An 18,591-nucleotide genomic window follows, 5' to 3' on the forward strand; every position below is an offset into this window, starting at 1 on the left:
AGGGGAGGACGAGAGAGGGGAGAGGGGCTGGTCAGTGGCAGGGCAGGTCCTGCCCTTCTCCAGGGATCATCCTGTCTCCCAGCCGCTTGCTGGAGTGGCTGAAATGCGCCCCAGCCCAGCCTCTGCTTCCTCCTTCCCGGCTCCTGGTGCCCACACTCCTGGTGCCCCTGTCTGCCTCCTCTAAACCACCTCGCCCGCTGCTTTCCTGAGGCTCTGGTGCCTGTGGGGCTCCCCAGAGCAGTCCCCACCCACTGTCTGCCCCACTCTCCTTTCTGTAGACCCTCTTGTCCCCCTGACCTCTCCTCCTAAGCTGCTCATCAATGACCCCGGTGATCTTTACTCAGCCCCTGCCACACATGCCAGGACCCTTAGAGCTGACCTAACGAGCAGCTGGGCGCAGTCCACAGAGCTGTGCCCCACGTGCCATTTCACTTTCACATCGGTTTGTTTTCTATCCCTCCCCGGTGCCCGGGGGGCAGGCGCTCTGTAAGTGTGGCTGCCGTGTGAAGACTTTGCTCAGGCACCTCCTTCCAGGAAGCCCTCCCTGATTTCCCCCAGCCAGGGTCAGGCTGAGTCCAGTGCAACCCGATGTCGTCACTGGGATCACTGAGCTCCCCCAGTGTCATTTGGGGGTGGGGTCTTCTCCTCCTCCCTGTCACAAATGCCCATGTGTTTATCTTATTCTCATTCTAAAAACCATCCAGGTATGTTTTTAAACCTGAGCTGCCTGAAGAGCGTGTCTGGAGGTGTGTGCCCCCGGCCAGCCGGGCCCGGACTCCACCCCCTACCTGAGGGTGCGGCCGTGGCCATGGAGGTGGGTGCGCTGGGACAGCGGAAGGGGCAGGCCGTCCTTGAGCCAGCTCACACGGATGGGCGGGGAGCCCCGAACCGGGCATGCCATGGTCACCAGCTCCCCTGGCCTGCTCACGAGGGTCCCCGAACCCTCTGCCCCTTGCTCGATGGTGGGAGGAACTGGGGGTGCACGGAGAATAAAGCAGGCAGTGAGGGGGTGAGCGCGGGGACAGGGAACTTCCGGGAGGTGGTTGTTGAGGCCAGACTTTGGCCACAACCGGCCGTCATGGAGGGGAGCCACATGCCCCCCACCCGAGGAGGAAGCCTGCGCTGCGGGCACGGCCCCCAGGGACCCTCTTCTCATCTCCCTCTCCCCGACTCCCTGGCTGCACCCCCAGAGTGGCTGTGCCTCTAGTCTGAGCAGGGGGCACTGGGCCCAGAGAGGGCAGACCAGGCCCCACTCAGCTCACGGCGTGGCCAGGCCGGGGCTCGGAGCAGGTCTCCCGCCGCCCGGCCACTCTCCGGCCGCTCTCACCCAGCACGCTGACGGCGTGCAGCCGGGCGTCCTCCCCGGCCGCGTTGTGGGCCACGCAGGTGTAGGCGCCCGAGTCAGAGGCCCTCAGGCCCTTCAGCACCAGGGAGCTGCTGTCCAGGTAGAACCTGGAAGGGGGAGCACAGGCCGTGAGGATTCACGGGCGCTGCTGGGGCAGGGGAGGGCGTGGGCCAGCCTTACCGGAGGTGGGGGCCCGCGCGCTCTTCCAGGGGGCCCCCGTCCTTCAGCCAGGCCACGTCGGGCGGCGGCTGCCCGTCGGCCTCGCAGTCCAGCCGCACCTCCTGCCCCTCCAGCACGCTGTGCTCCTGTGTGGTGCCCGAGCTCCGAATCTGGGGGGCCACTGTGGCAGGGGCAGTGGTGAGAGGGGGCGCTGGCAGGGGCTGGCGTGGGGATGGGGCGCCAGGGGCGCGGGGGTGGGAGGGCACAGACATACCCAGCACAGCCACCACGAAGTCCTTGCGGACCTCGGCCTGGGCGCTCTCTGCCACACACGTGTAGGTGCCAGCCTGGGTGGGCTGTAGGCGACTCAGCTGGAGGCGGCCCCCCCGGGAGACCACGCCGTGCACCACGCTGCTCTCTGTGGGGCAGAGGGGCGTGCCAGCCTGCAGCTGCACAGACCCGCCCCCCGACCCCCAGGAGCAAGGGTCACCTGGCTCCCAGGGCAATGTCCCTCCCCCAGGCCAAGAGGGAAAGATCCCAGGAAGCCTCGAGTACCCCACCCCTTCTTGTGCTCAGGGGGAAACTGAGTCTCTTTCCAGCGTCATCACGGTCCGCCGCAGCCTGGTCTGTCTGCTGGCTCTACTTCCTTCCACTGGGACGTTCTTCCCAAAGGACCCCACCCCACAGTGTTCAGCGGGCCCTGAAGCGCCCTCTTGCCACATGGAGCCTGCGCTGGAGTCCAGCGTGGATCTACTGCCCTCGCCGGGGCCAGTGGGGCTGGCACCATAGGGCTCTTCAGCTGATGGCCAGGTAGGGGGGAGGGAGAGAGTGGGGCTGGGACAAAGGCCTGGATGGGGTCAGTGACTGTGGGGCCAGGTCGCAGGTAAGTGACCACAGCTACCGGAGTGGGAGCAGCTGTGGGGGCCAGTGCCAAGCCCGGGGTCAGCCAGCAGGCCCTCAGCTCCCGCATAGCGCTTCATCCTCGTGGGAGCTGGTGGGAGCACACGCAGCGGGGGCCCTGAAGCCCCCACAGCAATTCCTGATGTTGGGGCTTTTAGGGCCACATTGACAGAGAAGTGGGGCGTGGGACCAGCACCACACTGCCAGCTGTTGATTTTGCCAAGAACAGTTACAGCCAACAATGCCCCCCTCTTTCACCATTACTCCATTCAATAAAGGGGTATCAACACTCAAAAGACAAGGCCGCACACACTCACCAACGGGCATTCTGTCCTTCAGCCAGGTCACAGTGGGCGCAGGGACCCCCGTCACATCACAGGTCAGGACCAGGGGGCTTCCAGCCACCTGGCTCACCAACTCCGTCTCGGGGTTCTCAAATGTTGGGGATACTACAGGAGGGAAGCCAGATCCCCAGAACCTAAGACTGCTCCTGCTACTTCCTTCCTCTTGGGTAGAGTTGGGTACCCTAGAAGGTCTCCCCTGGGCTTAGGAGCCAACATTTGTGCTCAGCCACTAATGGTGACCCAGGCTGTTTTACTCACAAATGTAAACACAACCAGCAGCTGGCTGTTTCAGACATGGACATTTGAAATATGTAATGTTTCAAAACATTTACAAAGCAGAGCCTAAGAGGATGTGCTCAGCACAAAGATGTTTCTCGTGTGGCTAACATACACAGTCTGCAGCCTGTGCCCAGGCAGGCATCACTAATCAATCCCAATGCTCTTGCTCAGCCAGGATGAAGTGGTGCACTTCAGGCAGCCATTACCGGTGTAACAGAGAAGGCTGGGCTCAGGCTGAAATACCTTTGCCCTCAGGGACCCAATAATCCCCCTTCTCCAGCTCCTGCCCTTGCATCCTTGGCCTCCCGAGTGTGACAAGGGGTCCCTTGGTAAGGCTCTCGCCAGCTCCCAGCTTACCCTGGACGGTGAGAATGAAGGTCCGCATGGCCTCCCCGGCCACATTGCTGACTTTACAGCTGTAGAGACCTTTATCTGACACCTGGGACAGAGAGCATGTGGAGAATATATACATGGGGAGGGAGAGGGGAGCCTAGGGGTTCCCCCAAACACATAGGTCCCAGAACCTTCCAGAGCAGTGATTCCCAGACCTGCACATCCTGCCTGAGAAGCCAGGGGGAAAAGGGAGCCGCTGACCTTTCCCAAGAACCTGGAGAGGCAGGAGGCTGATGGAAAGGGAGTGTACAGGCCCTGGAAGACTCCCCTTCCCCCAAACCAGCCATCCTGTGGGCTAAGCTGGAGGAAAAGGCTCCTCGTTCTGGGTGGGCCAGGAGAGAGGAGGCCAGGACGGACCCACCCAGCAAACACCTCGCCCCAGGGAGTGAGGGCGAGAGACCCCTAGAAAGCCATCACCAGAAGGGCCTGGATAAACCCCTAGATCCAGGAAAACTGAGGTCAGTGGGGGGCACGTTCTCAAGGTCATTCTGTGGGTGGAAGCTCTAGAGGTTGCTCATCAACTCAGCCAGGGGTCTGGTAGGCCCTGGAGGCAGTAGCCCCTGCCCTGGGTGCCCCCTCACTGCCCCACCCAGGGTCACTGGGACCAGGAGGCATATCCCTACAGCCACCTGGGCCACTAGGCTGCTCACCTGGGTGTCTAGGATCTCCAGCTTCTGCCCACCTGGAAGCACCTGGGTCCGCTGTGCTGGGACAAGGGGCTGCCTGTCCTTGAACCAGGTCACAGCTGGCTCAGGGAGCGAGTCTGTCTCACAGCTCAGCACAGCCTTGTCCCCCGCCTGCACTAGAACCGCATCCTGGGGACCACCGGGGGCCTGCCTGAAAGTGGGGGGAACTGGGCCAGAGACAGGGGAGTGAGTCGTAGAGGCCGCAGATTAACAGCCCACAGGGGTCACATGTGGACCTCACCCCAGGGGAGGGCACAGATCCAGGGAGTTCAGGCCAGCCCACCAAGAACCTGCTGGGTGACCTGGGAAAAGCAAAGCCTCCTGCCCTCTCTGGGCCTCAGCCTCTTCTGCGGGGAGATGCTCTGACAGCTCCCCCAGCTCTTCCCTTTGCGGGGCAGGCCCCAGCTGGGTTAGTACCCTCTCTGGGGCTCCCACCACCCCATCTCCTCCAGCAAACCAATATAGAAGCCCCCACCCTGGCTGTGAGCCCACGGAGTGGTGGCCGGCTAGGAGGAAACTTCCCGTGAGTCCTGGCTCATATGTCTTGGGCCAGCTTGTCCCCAAAGGACTGGGAAGAGCTTGCGACCCCAAACAAACTCCATGCCAAGAATCTCAGCTGGGACAGGTTCGGGGGGTGGGAGGTGGTGGTTCCTCAGCTTCAGAACTCCAGGCACAGCGCTGAGAGTTCACGGTCGTCCTTCCACCTGGAGACCCTTGGCACCATGTGGGTGGGAAACCTGAGGCTCGGGGTGGGGGGCACTTGCCCGAGGTCACAGAGCAAATGCGTGCAGGGCTGAGTGCCCAGCCCGAGTGTGTGCAGCTCTGCAGACCAGGATCTCCGCCACCCGGACGGGGTCGCTGCAGGGCAGCTGTGCTGCCCAGGGGTGCGGAGCTGAGGCTGATGGCAGGGGCGGGAATGTGAGGTTGGGGGCAGGACGTACCCAGCAATGTGAGGTTGGGGGCATCCCAACGGGATGTGAGGTTGGGGGCAGGACATACCCAGCACGCTGAGCTGCACCAGCCTCTGGTCTCGGCCGGCGGCGTTGAGGGCCTCACATACGTATGTCCCGGAGTCGGATGGCTGTACCCGAGCCAGCTGCAGTGTGTGGGTGCCTGCGGGGGGAGGGAGGGAGCCGCCCCTCGCATCAGCCAACAGGCCTGGCCTAAAGCACCCGTCCTAAAGCCCCCAGCCTGGCCCCAGGTTAGGAGAAGCCATGTGGCCCTTCATAGAACCTCAGAGCTGGGCCCCTCGCCTCAGTTCACCCACCAGGCAGGAGGAAGACCTCCGCTCCCAGGGAGAGGGCCCGGCCGTCCTTGTACCACGTGACCTCTGGGTTCGGGTGGGCGCGGACGTCGCAGGGGAGGGACACGCTGCTGTTGTGGATGCTGGAGACCTGCTCCGAATCTGGGCCTGCGATTCGTGGCGGGACTTCCCCACGGCCACCAGAGCAGAGAGAGCCGCGTGAGGACGCACCCCAGCAGAGGGCAGAGAGCCAGGGAGCGGGCCAGGCCCGACGAGCCCGGGCGCTGCACCTCGCACGCCCTGGAACAACGTGGCCAAAGAAGGCAGGACCTCCCGCGGATGGGAACGGGGCTGGGCCATCGGAGGTGAGTCCCTTCCCAGGCCACTCAGCGGTGGGGCAAGAGCCAGCATATAAAATGGGTTTCCGTTCTAGATCTGAGTGCCAACACTGTCGCCCCTCTGCCCCGGAGGTCACTGCTCCCCACATCTGGAGGCACAGGTAGAGAGTGCGACCTCACAGGTCACCCTCTGACTGTCGGAAGCCGCGGGCCCAGGGAGCGCAGCGGCCCAAGCCAGGCACACTGCGGCAGCCCCAGAACGTGCCATAAGGCCCATGACCAGGGTCCCCCGATGTTGCCATCCCAGGATGTGGCTGGTGCCAAGACTGGATGCCTGAGCTCTGAGCGCGGACCCCAGGGCCCCAGAAACTCGGTACCCCAGGGCCCAGAACACCTGCCCCTCCTGGCTGGGTCCCCAGGGCCTGGGGCCAGCTCACCTTGTACCCTGAGGGTGAAGAGCTTCTCCGCAGAACCCGCCAGGTTCTCAGCCACACACATGTAGCTGGCAGTGTCGGCCGCCTCCGCCGTGGAAACCTGTGGGCACAGGGAGCGGGTGTCTGCCAGGTGCCCGGCCTGGTGGGCCCAGCTCACTCTGGTGAGGCCCACTGTGGGGCTCCTCCCTCCCACCCCAGCTGCAGCGGGCGCAGGGAGCCTCAGAAGCCGCGACGCTGTGCTTGTAAGAAACACAGGCTTCAGCCCCTCGGACGCCAGGACCCTGCCTCTGCACAGCAGGTCTTGCCCACAGCCCTGCTCGCAGCTTCCAGAAGCCGGGGCTCCCTGGCGTTGAGAGTGATGTGGGCGTCTCCTGCTATCGGACTGAGGCGACTTTTGGAAGCACCTAAGGGTGGGGGCTAGTTGCCAGGGGGACCAGCCATGTGATTAGAAGGCTGGAATGTCCAGACCAATCAGGCCAAGCAGATGGGCTTGGGAGAGCTTCTGGGCTGGTGAACACGCGGAGATTTGGGGAGCAGGGTGCACCTGGGCAGGATGTCTGTGTCGCTTCCTATACCTCACCCGCATGTCACCCTCCACCTGGCTGTTATAGCCTTTGTAATAAATCAGTTATCTAGTTAATTAAGTTATCTTGTTAATTAAGCAAACCCAAGAAGGGGGGCTCAGGAACCCCTTTTTACAGCCAGTTGGTTAGAAGCACAGGTGGCAACTGGGCCTGTGATGGGCACCTGAGTCACAGGAAAGTCGTGGGAGCCTCCGATCTGGTGCACAGAAGCTCAGGTGACAGCCTGGGCTCACAGTGGCACCTGGTGTGTGGGGGGGGTGCTGGAGAGCTTGGAGACTGAGCCCTCAAGCTGTGGAATCAGGTGCTACCTCTGGGTAGACGGGGGCAGAATTGAGTCACCCTTCAGTGTCTGAGAACTGCTCATTGGAATGGGGTGTCTACCCAGACACCCCCCTAGAATTAGGTCCAAGAACTCCCTAGAAGGTCTCCTTTGTCTACATGGAGCAGCCCTTAGTAGGCTCTGCTCTGTGCATGCACCCCCACATCCATCTAGGGTGTTCTGTGGCACAGGGGAGTGAGGATAGTGAGTGAGTCTGGTGAGTCTGTGGTGAACAGCCGCTCTCCACCCCCTGTGGGGCTGCTCCACGCTGTTGGCCTTCAGGGGCTCGGCAGTGGCCACGGGTGCTGCCAGGGGTCCGAGCACAACTCCTCAGGTGTCAGGGGCTCTGGGTGGGGTGTGTGGGTGCGCCTTCAGGCACAGCGCTGCCTACCCTCCTGCGAGGCACCCCCTCGGGCTGCTTGGGGAGCGGAGTGGGACCCCAGGTGCTCCAGGACGATTTCAGGCAAAGAGCCTCATGCGCCACAGACGATGGCGGCTCCTCGGTTCCCAGACAAACCACACAGGCCCCCCCAGCCCTGGCCTTGGGCCCTGACCTGCAAGACTTGCCCATCCTCCAGGACCTGTAGCCGGGGGTTTGGGGAGAAAGGCAGCCCGTTCTGGAGCCACGAGATGGAGGGCACGGGGCTGCCCAGGGCCGGGCACCGCAGGCTGACAGTGCTGCTGGCGTTGACGGTCACCTCCTCCACCAGCTCCTCCGTGTCTCCCGGGATCACAGGTGGGGCTGGGGTGGGGGACAGCAGGGTGAGGAGCGGGGGCCTCCTGGGATAGGTGCCCATTGGGAGGGCATGGGGGCGAGAGCAGCCCTCAGTGCCAGGAGCAGGCTGGGACTCCTGTGCCCTGCTCACCAAGCCCCCCAGCCCCAACGCAGACCCCGACGCAGAGAGGGTGGAGACCGACGCCAGGTCACACAGCAGGACGTGGCCCACGTGGCATTGGTGCCCAGCCCTGCCAGGTTTCAGAGCCCAGGCTGTGACCCCCGTATTATCACCCTCCCAGGACCTCCAGGGCGCTCAGGGGAGGTGCTGGGGGCCTTAGGCCGAGACCCCACCCCCGGGGGCACTCACTCAGCACCAGCAGCTCGTAGTGCAGCCAGTCCTCGCCCACCTCGTTGGAGGCCTTGCAGGAGTACCTCCCGGTGTCCTCAGCACGCACCAGGGGGATCTGCAGGACCCGGCCCCCTGCAGGGACAGAGGCCTGAGCCAGGGCCAGGAGAGGCACCTGCCCTGAATGGGGCCTGGGTCACATCAAGGACACCTGGTGTCCCCCGCAAATATTTAAGGTGGCGAAAAGAAAACCAAAATCACATGTGCCATGAGCTTTGACCCCAGGCGGCCCTCAAGGGGAGTTGGGGGAGTGTCATCAACATGTGGGGTCACAAGTCTTCCGAGCTGCTCAGCAAAGACCCAGCTCCCTCCAGTAATTGCTGAGCTTTGGGGGACTATTCCAGGACACGACCAGTCTCGGAGGTGGCCTAGCCCGCATTTTCTAGAAGGTTCCAGCTATGTCGAGAAGGTGCCCAGGCCTGGAGAGGCCACCCGAGTCACACAGCAAGCAGCACCGAGCACCGAGAAAGGTGCCGAGCTGGCCCACTCTGGTTTGGGGGTGCCCTGTCCCCGCCTGCAAACTCCCCACTTCTGCACGTCCCTGCCTACCTTGCAGGATGGACACCCCGTCCGTGGCCACCAGGGGCTGGTCCTCCCTGTACCAGGTGAGCTTGGGGGGCGGCACCGCGTTGGTGTCGCAGTAGAGGTAGACAGGGTTGTTCTCCACGATCTCCCGGTACTCCGTCACCCCACCCCGGGCCTCCTCCTCCCGAGACAGGATCTCAAAGCCTGCACCGGCGTCACCCACCTTCTGGAACATGGGGGGCACTGGGTGGAGGAGATGAAGCCATCAGGACACGCTGCTGGGGGAGGGGACCCCCCCACTGCAGCCAAATCCCCTTCGCCCTTGAAGGCAGTTTCACCAGCGTGCACTGGGCAGCTTCTCTGCCTGGGGTGAGGCCCCTGCCCTCTCAGGCACGCATCTGAGGGCCTCAGAGACTCCTTGGGACACTCTGACAAGCTTCCGCGAGCCTGCTGCCCCAGCTCGGGGCACATGGCCCGCCTCTCCAACTGCGGGGCCGCGAGGCCCCTGACGCGATGGCCCACATTTTCCAAGGGCCCAGGGGTGCAGGGACGGGCCGATCACAAATTCAGTCGTGCCTCCCCAGGAGTCTGGGGCCAGAGGACAAAGTGGAAGCATATGAGCACCCCAGAACAGAGTCCTTCTGCCAGGACACCCCAGAAGCACCCCTCAGCGAAACCTGGCTCTGGCACTCATCCATGAACTCCAGTTGGCCATCAGCCTCTTCCCTCCCTCCTCTTCCCTCCTCTCCCTGCCTCCTTCCCTCCTCCTCCCAGAGGTGAGAGCCCCGGTTCCCCTCTGTCCATGGGGGAGGTCCCCAGGAGGCGGGTGACTGGCGGGGGATGTGGGGACCGAGTGCAGCTGCTGCAGTCTCTCGAGGTCCTTCTTGCTGCGGACCCGCTAGGGAGCTCTCAAGGGCTCTTTGCTCCTCTCTGCACCCAGTGAAGTAGGGGCGCTATTAAAGCACCCTCAGGGGCGCCTAAAGCACCGTCCTGTCCATGGGGTCTTGGCGCGGGGGTCTTTCTAAGACGGCACCTTAAGCCAGGGGAGCAACCACAATGTTGGCAGCTTTGGGGGCTGCAGAGCAGATGGCGGATGGGGCAGGAGCTGCCAGGCCAGGGTGCTGTGAGCCCCCACCCGCCCCCCTTGGCCCCACCGTCCAGCACCCCCAGACCACTCATCGACCACCCCGTCCCGGGCCTAAAGACGGATGCGCCACGCCTGCTGGCCCGCCCTGCCCCCGCGGGGCTCTGCCCCCGGCGCACCCTGGATGAGCACGCTGAAGTCCTGCTCGTCCTCCCCGGCCACGTTGGAGGCCACGCACAGGTATCGGCCCGAGTCCGACAGGCGCGTGGGCTGGATCTGCAGCAGCCGCCCTTCGCCCAGGACGTGGAGCCTCTGGTCGGGGGCCACCGGCTGCGGGGAGGAGGGGGCGCGGGGTTCAGATGAGGGAGGGGCAGAAGGCGCCGGAGGAGGAGAGCCCTGACTTAAAACCCGCCGCCAAGCGACAGCGCCCTGACGGCCTTGAGCAGCCAGATCCGGGGCCTTGAACATCGGGAGAGAACGAAACGGGCGCCGTGGTTTAACGTCTATGAGGCGGTTTCCTGCCAAGAGCTGGATTTCTTATAAAAAAATAAAGGGTGGGCGGGTGCAGGTCACCTCTGGGGCCACGTGCTCTAATGTCATTGTACTTTGGGGAAAAGGTCAACTCATTTAATCCCCACAACCCTGCGAGATCCTCCCCCGGCCCCGCGGCTCCCCTCACGCCTTCGGCTCTCTTCCACCGTCCCCTTTGCACTTCAGAAGCCACGCCTTGCTGCTTCGTGTTCTACAGGCGCCTCGTACTAGTCACCGCTGGTATCAGCCACTCTGTCCCGGTTTTGTGAGTGTTTTGCTTTGTCGACGCGTCTGCTGTGTGTACTCTGATGCTGGCCTGCCAGCCTGGCTTGCTTCTCTGACATCATTCCCTCCAGCAACTTCCATTTTACTGTCTTTCCTATGGCTGAGAAGTGCTCCCAAGTGGGACAGGCCCCTCCTCTGGACCCAGTCCTCTGTCAGGGGGCGCTTGGGTGGCCCCCAGGGCCTAGCTATTGTCACTAGTGCTGCAGTGGACACATGGAGCATAGAATTTTGGGGCTGGTGGTTCATGTTCTTTGGACAGATGTGGGCTAGTTGCTTGGCTGCCTTTTCTAGAAGGTTCTGGGCAAAACGGGGGAGCCAGAGATAAGGGCCTGAGGTGGCCGCGGCATTGGCGCTCACCTGTCCATCCTTGTACCAGCTGATGGTGGGTGGGGGCGCGGCCCAGCACTCACACTCCAGGGTCAAAGTGCTGTTGACCTTGGTCTTCACTTCCTTCACGCTGACCTCCCCCAAGGGGTCGTCTTTAGAGATGGAAGGAGGGACTGAAAACACAAGGAGGGCTCTGAACAACAGGTGTGGGGAAGGGGCACGGAGACCCTGTGCTCACTACTTCCAAGGCTATCCCAGAATTGGGGGGCTCCCGAGTGTGGAGGAACAGGGACCCTGGAAAGTGACCCGCTCCTGAGGCCGCTCACTTAGGGGAAAGGGTGATAGTGAAGGTTACAGACAGATCAGGTCTGGAGCAGGGTGACCTCTGGGAGACCTTTCAGAGGTTCCAGGTCTTCAATTCTGGGGGTTTTGGGTGTACCCCAATACAAGTGGCAGAAGGAAAACAGGACTGGCATGGGTCTCGGTGCCCATGTGAGCCCTACCCTCACTTACTCTTTCCTCCCTGTGTCCTCAGACCTAAAAGGAAGACCCTGGGGTGTCATCTGGGCGCAGGGGAGCCCTGCAGGCCCCGACTCACTGAGGACCTCCACGTGGTAGTGCTTCACGGCCTCCCCAAGCTCGTTGGTGACCACACAGGTGTACTGGCCAGCGTCCTCCTTCTGGGCATTCAGGATCTGCAGCCCATGGGTGCCTGCTTGGGGGGCAGGGGCCAAGGTCTCCCTCAGGCATGAGCTCAGACTCCCCGATCCCCTCCTCTGTGTCGCCTGCCCCCGTACCCTCAGGGGGCATCACCTGGAAGCAGCTGAATGTTGTCAGAGGCCTCAAATGGGGCCCCGTCCTTCATCCAGGTGATGGTGGGGGCAGGGAAGGCCAGCGCCTCGCAGATCAGAGAAATGGGGTTGTTGATGGTCACCGTCACCTCCTCGTCCCCATTGTTCTCGGTCACTCCCAGGATAGTGGGAACTACTGTGGAGGGGGGCAGGAGGGCACCCCCGGTCAGGGCATCTGAGGAAGGCTCAGAGCCTTGGGTGCTCCTGCTGTTTTCATTACCCAGATGGGAGACTGAGGCTCACAGCAGCCCTTGCTTGGGGCTGCCAGACGTGAATTCTGGGGGGACCCCGTGCTCAGGGAAAGCTGCCTCCATTTCCAAAAAATTCCACTGGGGCCTTCTTAGCCCCGAGGTGCCCGCCCTGAGCTGGGGCAGGTGGAGTTCTGGGGTCTGCTGCTCTCCAGGGTCCTAAGGCTTCCCCTTTTGGCCCCAGGGGACTCTTCCCTTCCACCACCTGTGTCTACAAACAGGTTATACTACACCTGCTACTACACCTGCCCTTCTCCTGGTCTAGATCCCTGTGTCTCCAGCCGAACAGGACAGTTGTCGGTGCAGCACTGACCACAGGAGAGGACAGCCTGGGTGAGCCTGCCTTGGGCCTGGAGCTACCGCCTCGCCTCTCTGGGCCTGAGTGTCCACAGTGACTTGGGGTGGGGAGGTTCCCAACCACTCACAAGGCCTGGCCCATGACAGATGTTCTACCAATATCACCGCTGTTACTGCTGGACTGGGGGAAGTGAGAGAAAAGAGTCCTGGAGCACCTTATGGGGAGCTGCCTCAGGAGTTGGGTCACCTTGGCTTTCCCCCGTACCAGCATCTTCAGTGGCCAGCACTTACCCAGGATGCTAAGCTGCAAGTGCTTGGTCTTCTCGCCCACAGCATTGGCTGCAATGCAGGAGTAGTGGCCAGCACTGGACAGGTTGGCCTGCAGGACCTGCAGGAGGGCTCCATCTGGAGAAATGTGGTGGGCGTCTCCACCAGCCAGGGGCCTGCCATCTTTGAACCACGTGACCGTGGGCTGCGGGTGGCCTGCACACGTGTGAGAGAGGCAGGGAAGACAATCCCATAGGTTTTGACCAGGTGGGCACAGAGGTGCTCCAGCATGGAACTGGAACATGGATTCTCTGTCTTTGTCCAGAAACAGGGCAGTAGGGCAAGAAGCCCTCTGTCCAAGGAGTGGACAGAGATGAGGTAGACAAGAGAGCAAGGCAAGTTCTTCATCCCATCCCCCCACCAACCATCCATCCATCCATCCATCCATCCATCCATCCATCCATCCATCCCTTCAACCATCCATCCACACATCCTCCTATGCATCCATATACCCATCGATTCAACCACAAATTTATCCAACCATCCATCCATCCATCCATGCATCCATCCATCCATGCATCCATCCATCCACCCACCCATCTGCCCCAGTCCATAAGCATTAATGGGCTCCTTCTCCACCAAGCACTGGGGAAACCATGGAGACAAGGTAGCCCTTGGATCCTCCAGCAGCCCAGAACCCAGCTGAGGTACACAGATGTCACAAGGCCACTGAGGGCCAGTGTGGTCAGTGCTGCGATAAGGAAGCACTGAGGCCCAGCAGAGGTGGCCCCTCGGTCCAAGGGGTAAACCAAGGACTCCTTCTGGAGAGTCTGGAAGCTGAGGTCTGTAGTCGGGCGAGGAGCAGGGAAGAGTATTGGGAAGTAGAGAGATGAGTGCAAAAATTTCGGGGGCCATGGTGCTGGGTTCAGGATGGAGGAGGCCTCCGTGGGGAGCAGCAGGGCTGTGGACAAGCAGGCCGGACCCGCAGGGCTCCAGTCCCCCCCTTTGCCGCGCCCGTCCTGTGTGGCCCTTACCTGTGGCATTGCACGTCAGGTGGGCTGTCTGTCCCTCGGGGACCTTGATGGCCTCCTCCAGGCCCTCATTCTCGATACTAGGAGGAACTGGGAGAAGCAGGGAGGACTGTTACTGACCAGAGTTGGCCCACTCAGCCTGAAAAACCACAGAGCAGAAAGCCGAGGGTCCAGGGCGTCTCTCTTCAGTGCCTCAGTTTCCCCTCATGACTGCTTCCATGGGAAAGCAAGTTTAACGAAGATTGGCTGCTGACTCAGGGGAATACCGGAGCCCTGGGAGAAGGCCCTGGACAGAGGAAGGCCAGCAACCGGGTGGCGCCTCCCACATGGGCTTAGGCCCAGCTGCATCTGGGAAGCCCCACGGCAGCCTCAGAGCAGAGGTTTCTGGCGAGGCAAAGACAATAAGGCTTGACCGCTCCCTCCTTCCTGTACACCTGGTACAGCTGGCGCCCCTAGTCCTGGGCCCGCTCCCTGAAGCTCTCAGGAAGGGGTCACTGGTGGTGTGCCCCGGGATCAGCTGTGCCATACCCAAGACCTCCACGCTGAAGTTCCTCCGCGCCTCCCCAGCCTCATTGCTCGCCAGGCAAGAGTAGAGGCCTCTGTCTGGCTCCTGCGCTCGGGTCATCTTCAGCATCCAGCCACCTGGGGAGAGCGGGGAGCTGGGGTCCAAGCCTGGCTACGAGCAGCCTCCGTCCCAAGCTGCCCAGCGGGAGGAGGAGCACCAGATGTGTGTGTGCCGCCCAGGGCTCCACTCCTCAGACGGGGACACCGAGGGTGAACGGATGGAACCCCGGGACATCAGGCATGCACCAGGGGAAACTGAGGACCCTGTTCTAGTAGTACAGCTCTGTCACCTGGCCACCCCCAGTTCTGGGGATTGGCCAGGGTTAAAGAAGAGCAGGGGGCAGTGCTGCCCTGGCCCAGGTCAGACCCCAGGCTAATCTGATGGGCTCTGTGAAAGCCACCTCTCTGAGGCCAGCTCCTCTCTGCGGAAGCCGGAGGTCTCCTAAGACCAGCCCAAGATTTCACAGGACACATTGTGCTGCTGTTCCTGCCCAGAGCAGGCATCACTAATTGATTGCCGCCTTCTCTTCTGCCAGACCCATGTGCAGTCCTTGAGTCCACATGCTCACGATGCCTTGGGCGGCCCACCGAATGCTCAGACATGGTGCACAAGGGCAAACTTATCTGCTACCCCAACTTTGTCTGTATAGAACAACCAATAGGTCATGGAGGCGGAACTTCAGTGGACCTTAAAGTCCTCGCAAGATTTGAATGGAACACTGGCTCACAGTCTCGGTTTCCCCACTTACATATCAGCAAGAACCATCACAAACCACCTCTGGGAGGCGGTTGCCTATTTAAAGAAGGTGCTTAGATCAGCCTCTCCAAGCCTGCCGCTGCTCTGTGGGACGTTTCATAAGGGCCATGAGAATTTTTGCTGCAGGAATCATCAGTACCTTGACAAGGCAAGTGGTCACTGGAAATCTCTAGAAGGGGAGCAGAGTAGGAAACCTTTCCAAAATTACTTAAATCCAGTTTTTTCCCTGGAGCACATCACCTGACCAGTATTCACCCTCCCGGCACCTGTATTTTGGGGTACATTTGAAATGGTCCCAACCAGACTTGGCAACTCAGGGTCAGTGAGCGGAGGCAGAGGTCAGACCTGACAGCCACACGCCCCCTGGTGGGCACCTTACCTGCCAAGAGGTAGGTGTCCTCCCCGGGGCTGATGGGCTCCTCCCCTCGGAACCAGAGGACCCCTGGGGGCGGGGTGCCAGTGGCCTCACAGAGCAGCGTCAAGGGACTGTGCAAGGCCACTGTGATGTTGCTCAGGGGGTCCAAGTCGCCAACAAACTCTGGGGGCACTAGACACAGAGAAGAAATCACATCCAGGTGCAGACAGGGGTGCTCCCCCCACACGCTGACCTCCCTGCCTGAGGACCTCCACCCCACTTGACAGAATCTGTGGGGCAGAAGTGACAAGATGGAAGCTGTTCCCCCTGAAGGGAGATTGGGCTTTGGTGTGAGGCAGACACCTTGGGCCTCAGTTTCCCCAGCACCTCCAGGGCGTGCCAGGAGGATTCAACCAGAATGTTTGAAGACTTAGCACAGTGCCTGGCAGGTGCTGAGCGAATGAGACTAGAATTAGAGCAAAAGCGACCGCGGCCGAGTTCCCGAGATGCACGTCACGGTGTGGAGGACAGTGGTTTCTAGAGGAGCCATTCAAAAGAGCAGCCGCGTGCCTCCCCACAGGGACAACCGGGAGAGGGGAGGGATCCCAGCAAGGCCAGGGGCAAGGTGAGGGGGCTTCCCTAAAGTGACCCCTGCCCCACTCTCCCATCTCACCTCTTACCAGGCCTGCCTCCACCCCAAACTGCACTAGTTACACTATAGGCAGCGTCGGAGCTCAATAAACGACCGAATGGTGAGGCTGCTCCAGCCGTCCTGCACACAGTCACCCCTCCGGGCCCTCTGCTCCCTCTGCTTGGCATGCTTTCCCCTCACCGCAGCACCAGCTTAACTCCTACTCCACTTTGACATTTTAGCCAAAAGGCCACCTCCTCCAGGAGGCTGCCCTGGTTTCCCTTAACAGCGTTCATGGTCAATCTGATCTCTCCCAGGCCTCGGGATTCCCGTCTCACATATGAATTACATAGGATAGTGCAGAACAGGGTAATGGACAGTGAGGGAAGGAGGGAGGGAAATCAGGGCTCACTGGAGGCAGTCCTGATTTTGAGAGCCGTGTTGCTGACAGCCCCCCTCAGCAGTCCCGACCGCAGGAAGAGGAGACCCCAGGAACACCACACAGATGACGCTCTCCTGCGGACTGTGCTGGAGGTGGAACCAGCCTTGCCCTCTCCAGCCACCCCTCCCGGCCCTCCTTGGCAGTCTGCTGGTCCTCACCCAGTACAGAGAGCGAGAACCTCCTCTCAGCCCTGCCAGCCACGTTCTCAGCCACGCAGCTGTAGTGCCCAGCGTGGGCCGCCTGGGCCCGCACCACATGCAGGCTCTGGCCCTGGTTCTGCAGCTGCAGGCCAGACTCGGCCCCCAACGGCTGGTCATCCCGTTCCCATGTCACCCTGGGTGGGGGATTCCCTGTGGCGCTGCATTCCAGAGTGGTCTCTCCATCCTCGACCACGGACACATCTGTGTGGGGCTCCCGGGGGGCAGTGATCTGAGGAGGGACTGGAGAGTGGGCAGAAGACAGGTCAGGGAAAGCCGCTGCCACATGTCACATGCCACGTCCCCACTGCCATGGTGGGTGCCCCCTCCCAGGTCTGCTCCCCCCACCACCCTTGGCCAGGTGACCTGACTTCTCTGGGCCTCCGCTCCCCACTTCTATAATGGGTCATAAGAGTACCCCGCAGCCCCTCTCCCACACCCTGCGTTCTGGGACTCTGAGGGTGGCGGGGGGCACTGCTATTTGGTGCAAGCTCCGTAGAACTGCCCCTCCGATCTGGGAGGGGTTTCCTTCCTCAGAAAACAGCTCTCTGGATCTCAAACAGGCGTGGGGATTGGTTGGGGTTGGGGATTATTCCATGGGACGGTTTCTCCCCAAGATGCCAAACTGCACCTTTCTTGGTTTTACTTTCTAGAGTGATCCTATAAGGTGGAGCTACTCCGTGCCGCCGCCGCGGGACAGGCAGACGCAGCGCCAGGGCATCTGCCCCCTATCGGGACCCCTATCAACGTCACATCCTTCCCTTCCCAGCCAGCCCAAGAAGTGCTTCTTTCCTCGGGGCCGTGGGGTGACATGGCATCATGTCGCCCCTCCTAGGAAGCTGACTGGGAGAGGAGTTTGCAAAATGCCAGGAACCTAAGAGAACTGTCTCCCGGGGGGCGGGTTCTGCCTGCTGGGGTGCCCGGTTGTCCACCCTTCCAGCCCCTTCCACCCGGGTCAGGTCCTCCCAGCCCGGCTCACCATGCACCTCCAGCTGCTGGTCCTGGCTGCTACTCCCCGCCACGTTGCTGCACTCACAGGTGTACGTTCCCTCCTGCGCCTGCCGGGCGTGGCCCAGGTACAGCAGCCTCCCCACGGCCGACACCTGCCCGAGGTCAGCTCCCTCCCCGGGCAGCGACTGACCTGGATGCAGCGAGAAAGAAGTCCCTGGTCCCTGGTCCTCCCACCTGGAGCATCCGCCCTCCGACCCGCCCCGGCCATCTCCTGCTCGCCCTTCAGGTGAGACGTCACCTCCACCAAGTCTGACCCTGGCACCCCCTTCTGAACTCCGACAACCCCCAAGGTTCTCCCCACCACAGGTCTGCCTGCAGCCATCCCCTCTGAATGCTGCCCTGGTCTGGGCCCCCAGGAGGGCCGGCCCCACCTCAGTTTCCCTCAGGGACCTTTAGCGGCTCCCCGGGGCCCAGCACAGAGCAGGACTCGACGAGGCTCCTGAATGAAGGGCCCCCCCGACCCGGCCATCTAGCTGCAGCGCCCAAGCCGCGGGACGCGAGGAGGGTCTGAGGTAGGGTCTGCAGGCCCCGCATGAAACCCGAACATCTGTCCTCCTGCGCATGCTCCAAGCGGATTGGAGCTCTGAGCCTATGGGGGGGTCAGCCGGCCACTAAGACCCACGTGCAGGTCTCCGTCTCACCTCTCTGCTGTCCATGCCCTAGGCCCTTCTGGCTGCTCCAGGGTTTATTCCCAGTTCACCCCCACTCACCCCATGAGCTCCCCACATCTGTTTGACCGCCCACTTGATATCCAACGGATGTCTCCAAGTTGCTATGCCCCCAGCCCCAGGCGTGCCCCAGCCCTGCTCTGCAGCTGTGCCCTCTTGTGATGGCAGCACCACTTCTCAGGCCCCAGCGCCCCAGGCAGTCCCACCAGCGCCCTCCTGCACCCGCCCAGCCCAGGCCTCCTCCTGCTCCCGCTGCCCCCTCTCCGGGTCTAGCCTCGGCACAGCTGGCAACAGGAAGCGGCGGGCGCGTGAACGGGGTTCTGCCCTCCTGTGCGCACAGCCCTGCCCTTCTCGCTGGAGGGCAAATCCAGG

General features: G+C 62.0%; 1 protein-coding gene across 1 annotated transcript in view; it reads right to left on the reverse strand.

Moving 5' to 3' along the window:
• Nucleotides 1-18,591, reverse strand: part of HMCN2 (hemicentin 2) — a gene marked incomplete at its 5' end in the record, with an annotated part of 117,783 nt that overhangs the window by 26,412 nt on the left and 72,780 nt on the right. The window contains 23 exon segments of the mRNA XM_084237151.1: nucleotides 789-972; nucleotides 1,328-1,452; nucleotides 1,526-1,685; nucleotides 1,779-1,922; nucleotides 2,722-2,853; nucleotides 3,385-3,466; nucleotides 4,071-4,273; nucleotides 5,106-5,219; nucleotides 5,374-5,535; nucleotides 6,125-6,221; nucleotides 7,579-7,766; nucleotides 8,110-8,223; nucleotides 8,698-8,916; nucleotides 9,937-10,087; nucleotides 10,931-11,073; nucleotides 11,499-11,612; nucleotides 11,714-11,887; nucleotides 12,588-12,779; nucleotides 13,598-13,684; nucleotides 14,123-14,236; nucleotides 15,295-15,462; nucleotides 16,502-16,783; nucleotides 17,520-17,681. Coding sequence (XP_084093277.1) covers nucleotides 789-972; nucleotides 1,328-1,452; nucleotides 1,526-1,685; nucleotides 1,779-1,922; nucleotides 2,722-2,853; nucleotides 3,385-3,466; nucleotides 4,071-4,273; nucleotides 5,106-5,219; nucleotides 5,374-5,535; nucleotides 6,125-6,221; nucleotides 7,579-7,766; nucleotides 8,110-8,223; nucleotides 8,698-8,916; nucleotides 9,937-10,087; nucleotides 10,931-11,073; nucleotides 11,499-11,612; nucleotides 11,714-11,887; nucleotides 12,588-12,779; nucleotides 13,598-13,684; nucleotides 14,123-14,236; nucleotides 15,295-15,462; nucleotides 16,502-16,783; nucleotides 17,520-17,681 — 3,511 coding nt within the window.

Source organism: Talpa europaea, assembly GCF_964194135.1.
Source record: "Talpa europaea genome assembly, chromosome: 7".
NCBI lineage: Eukaryota > Metazoa > Chordata > Mammalia > Eulipotyphla > Talpidae > Talpa > Talpa europaea.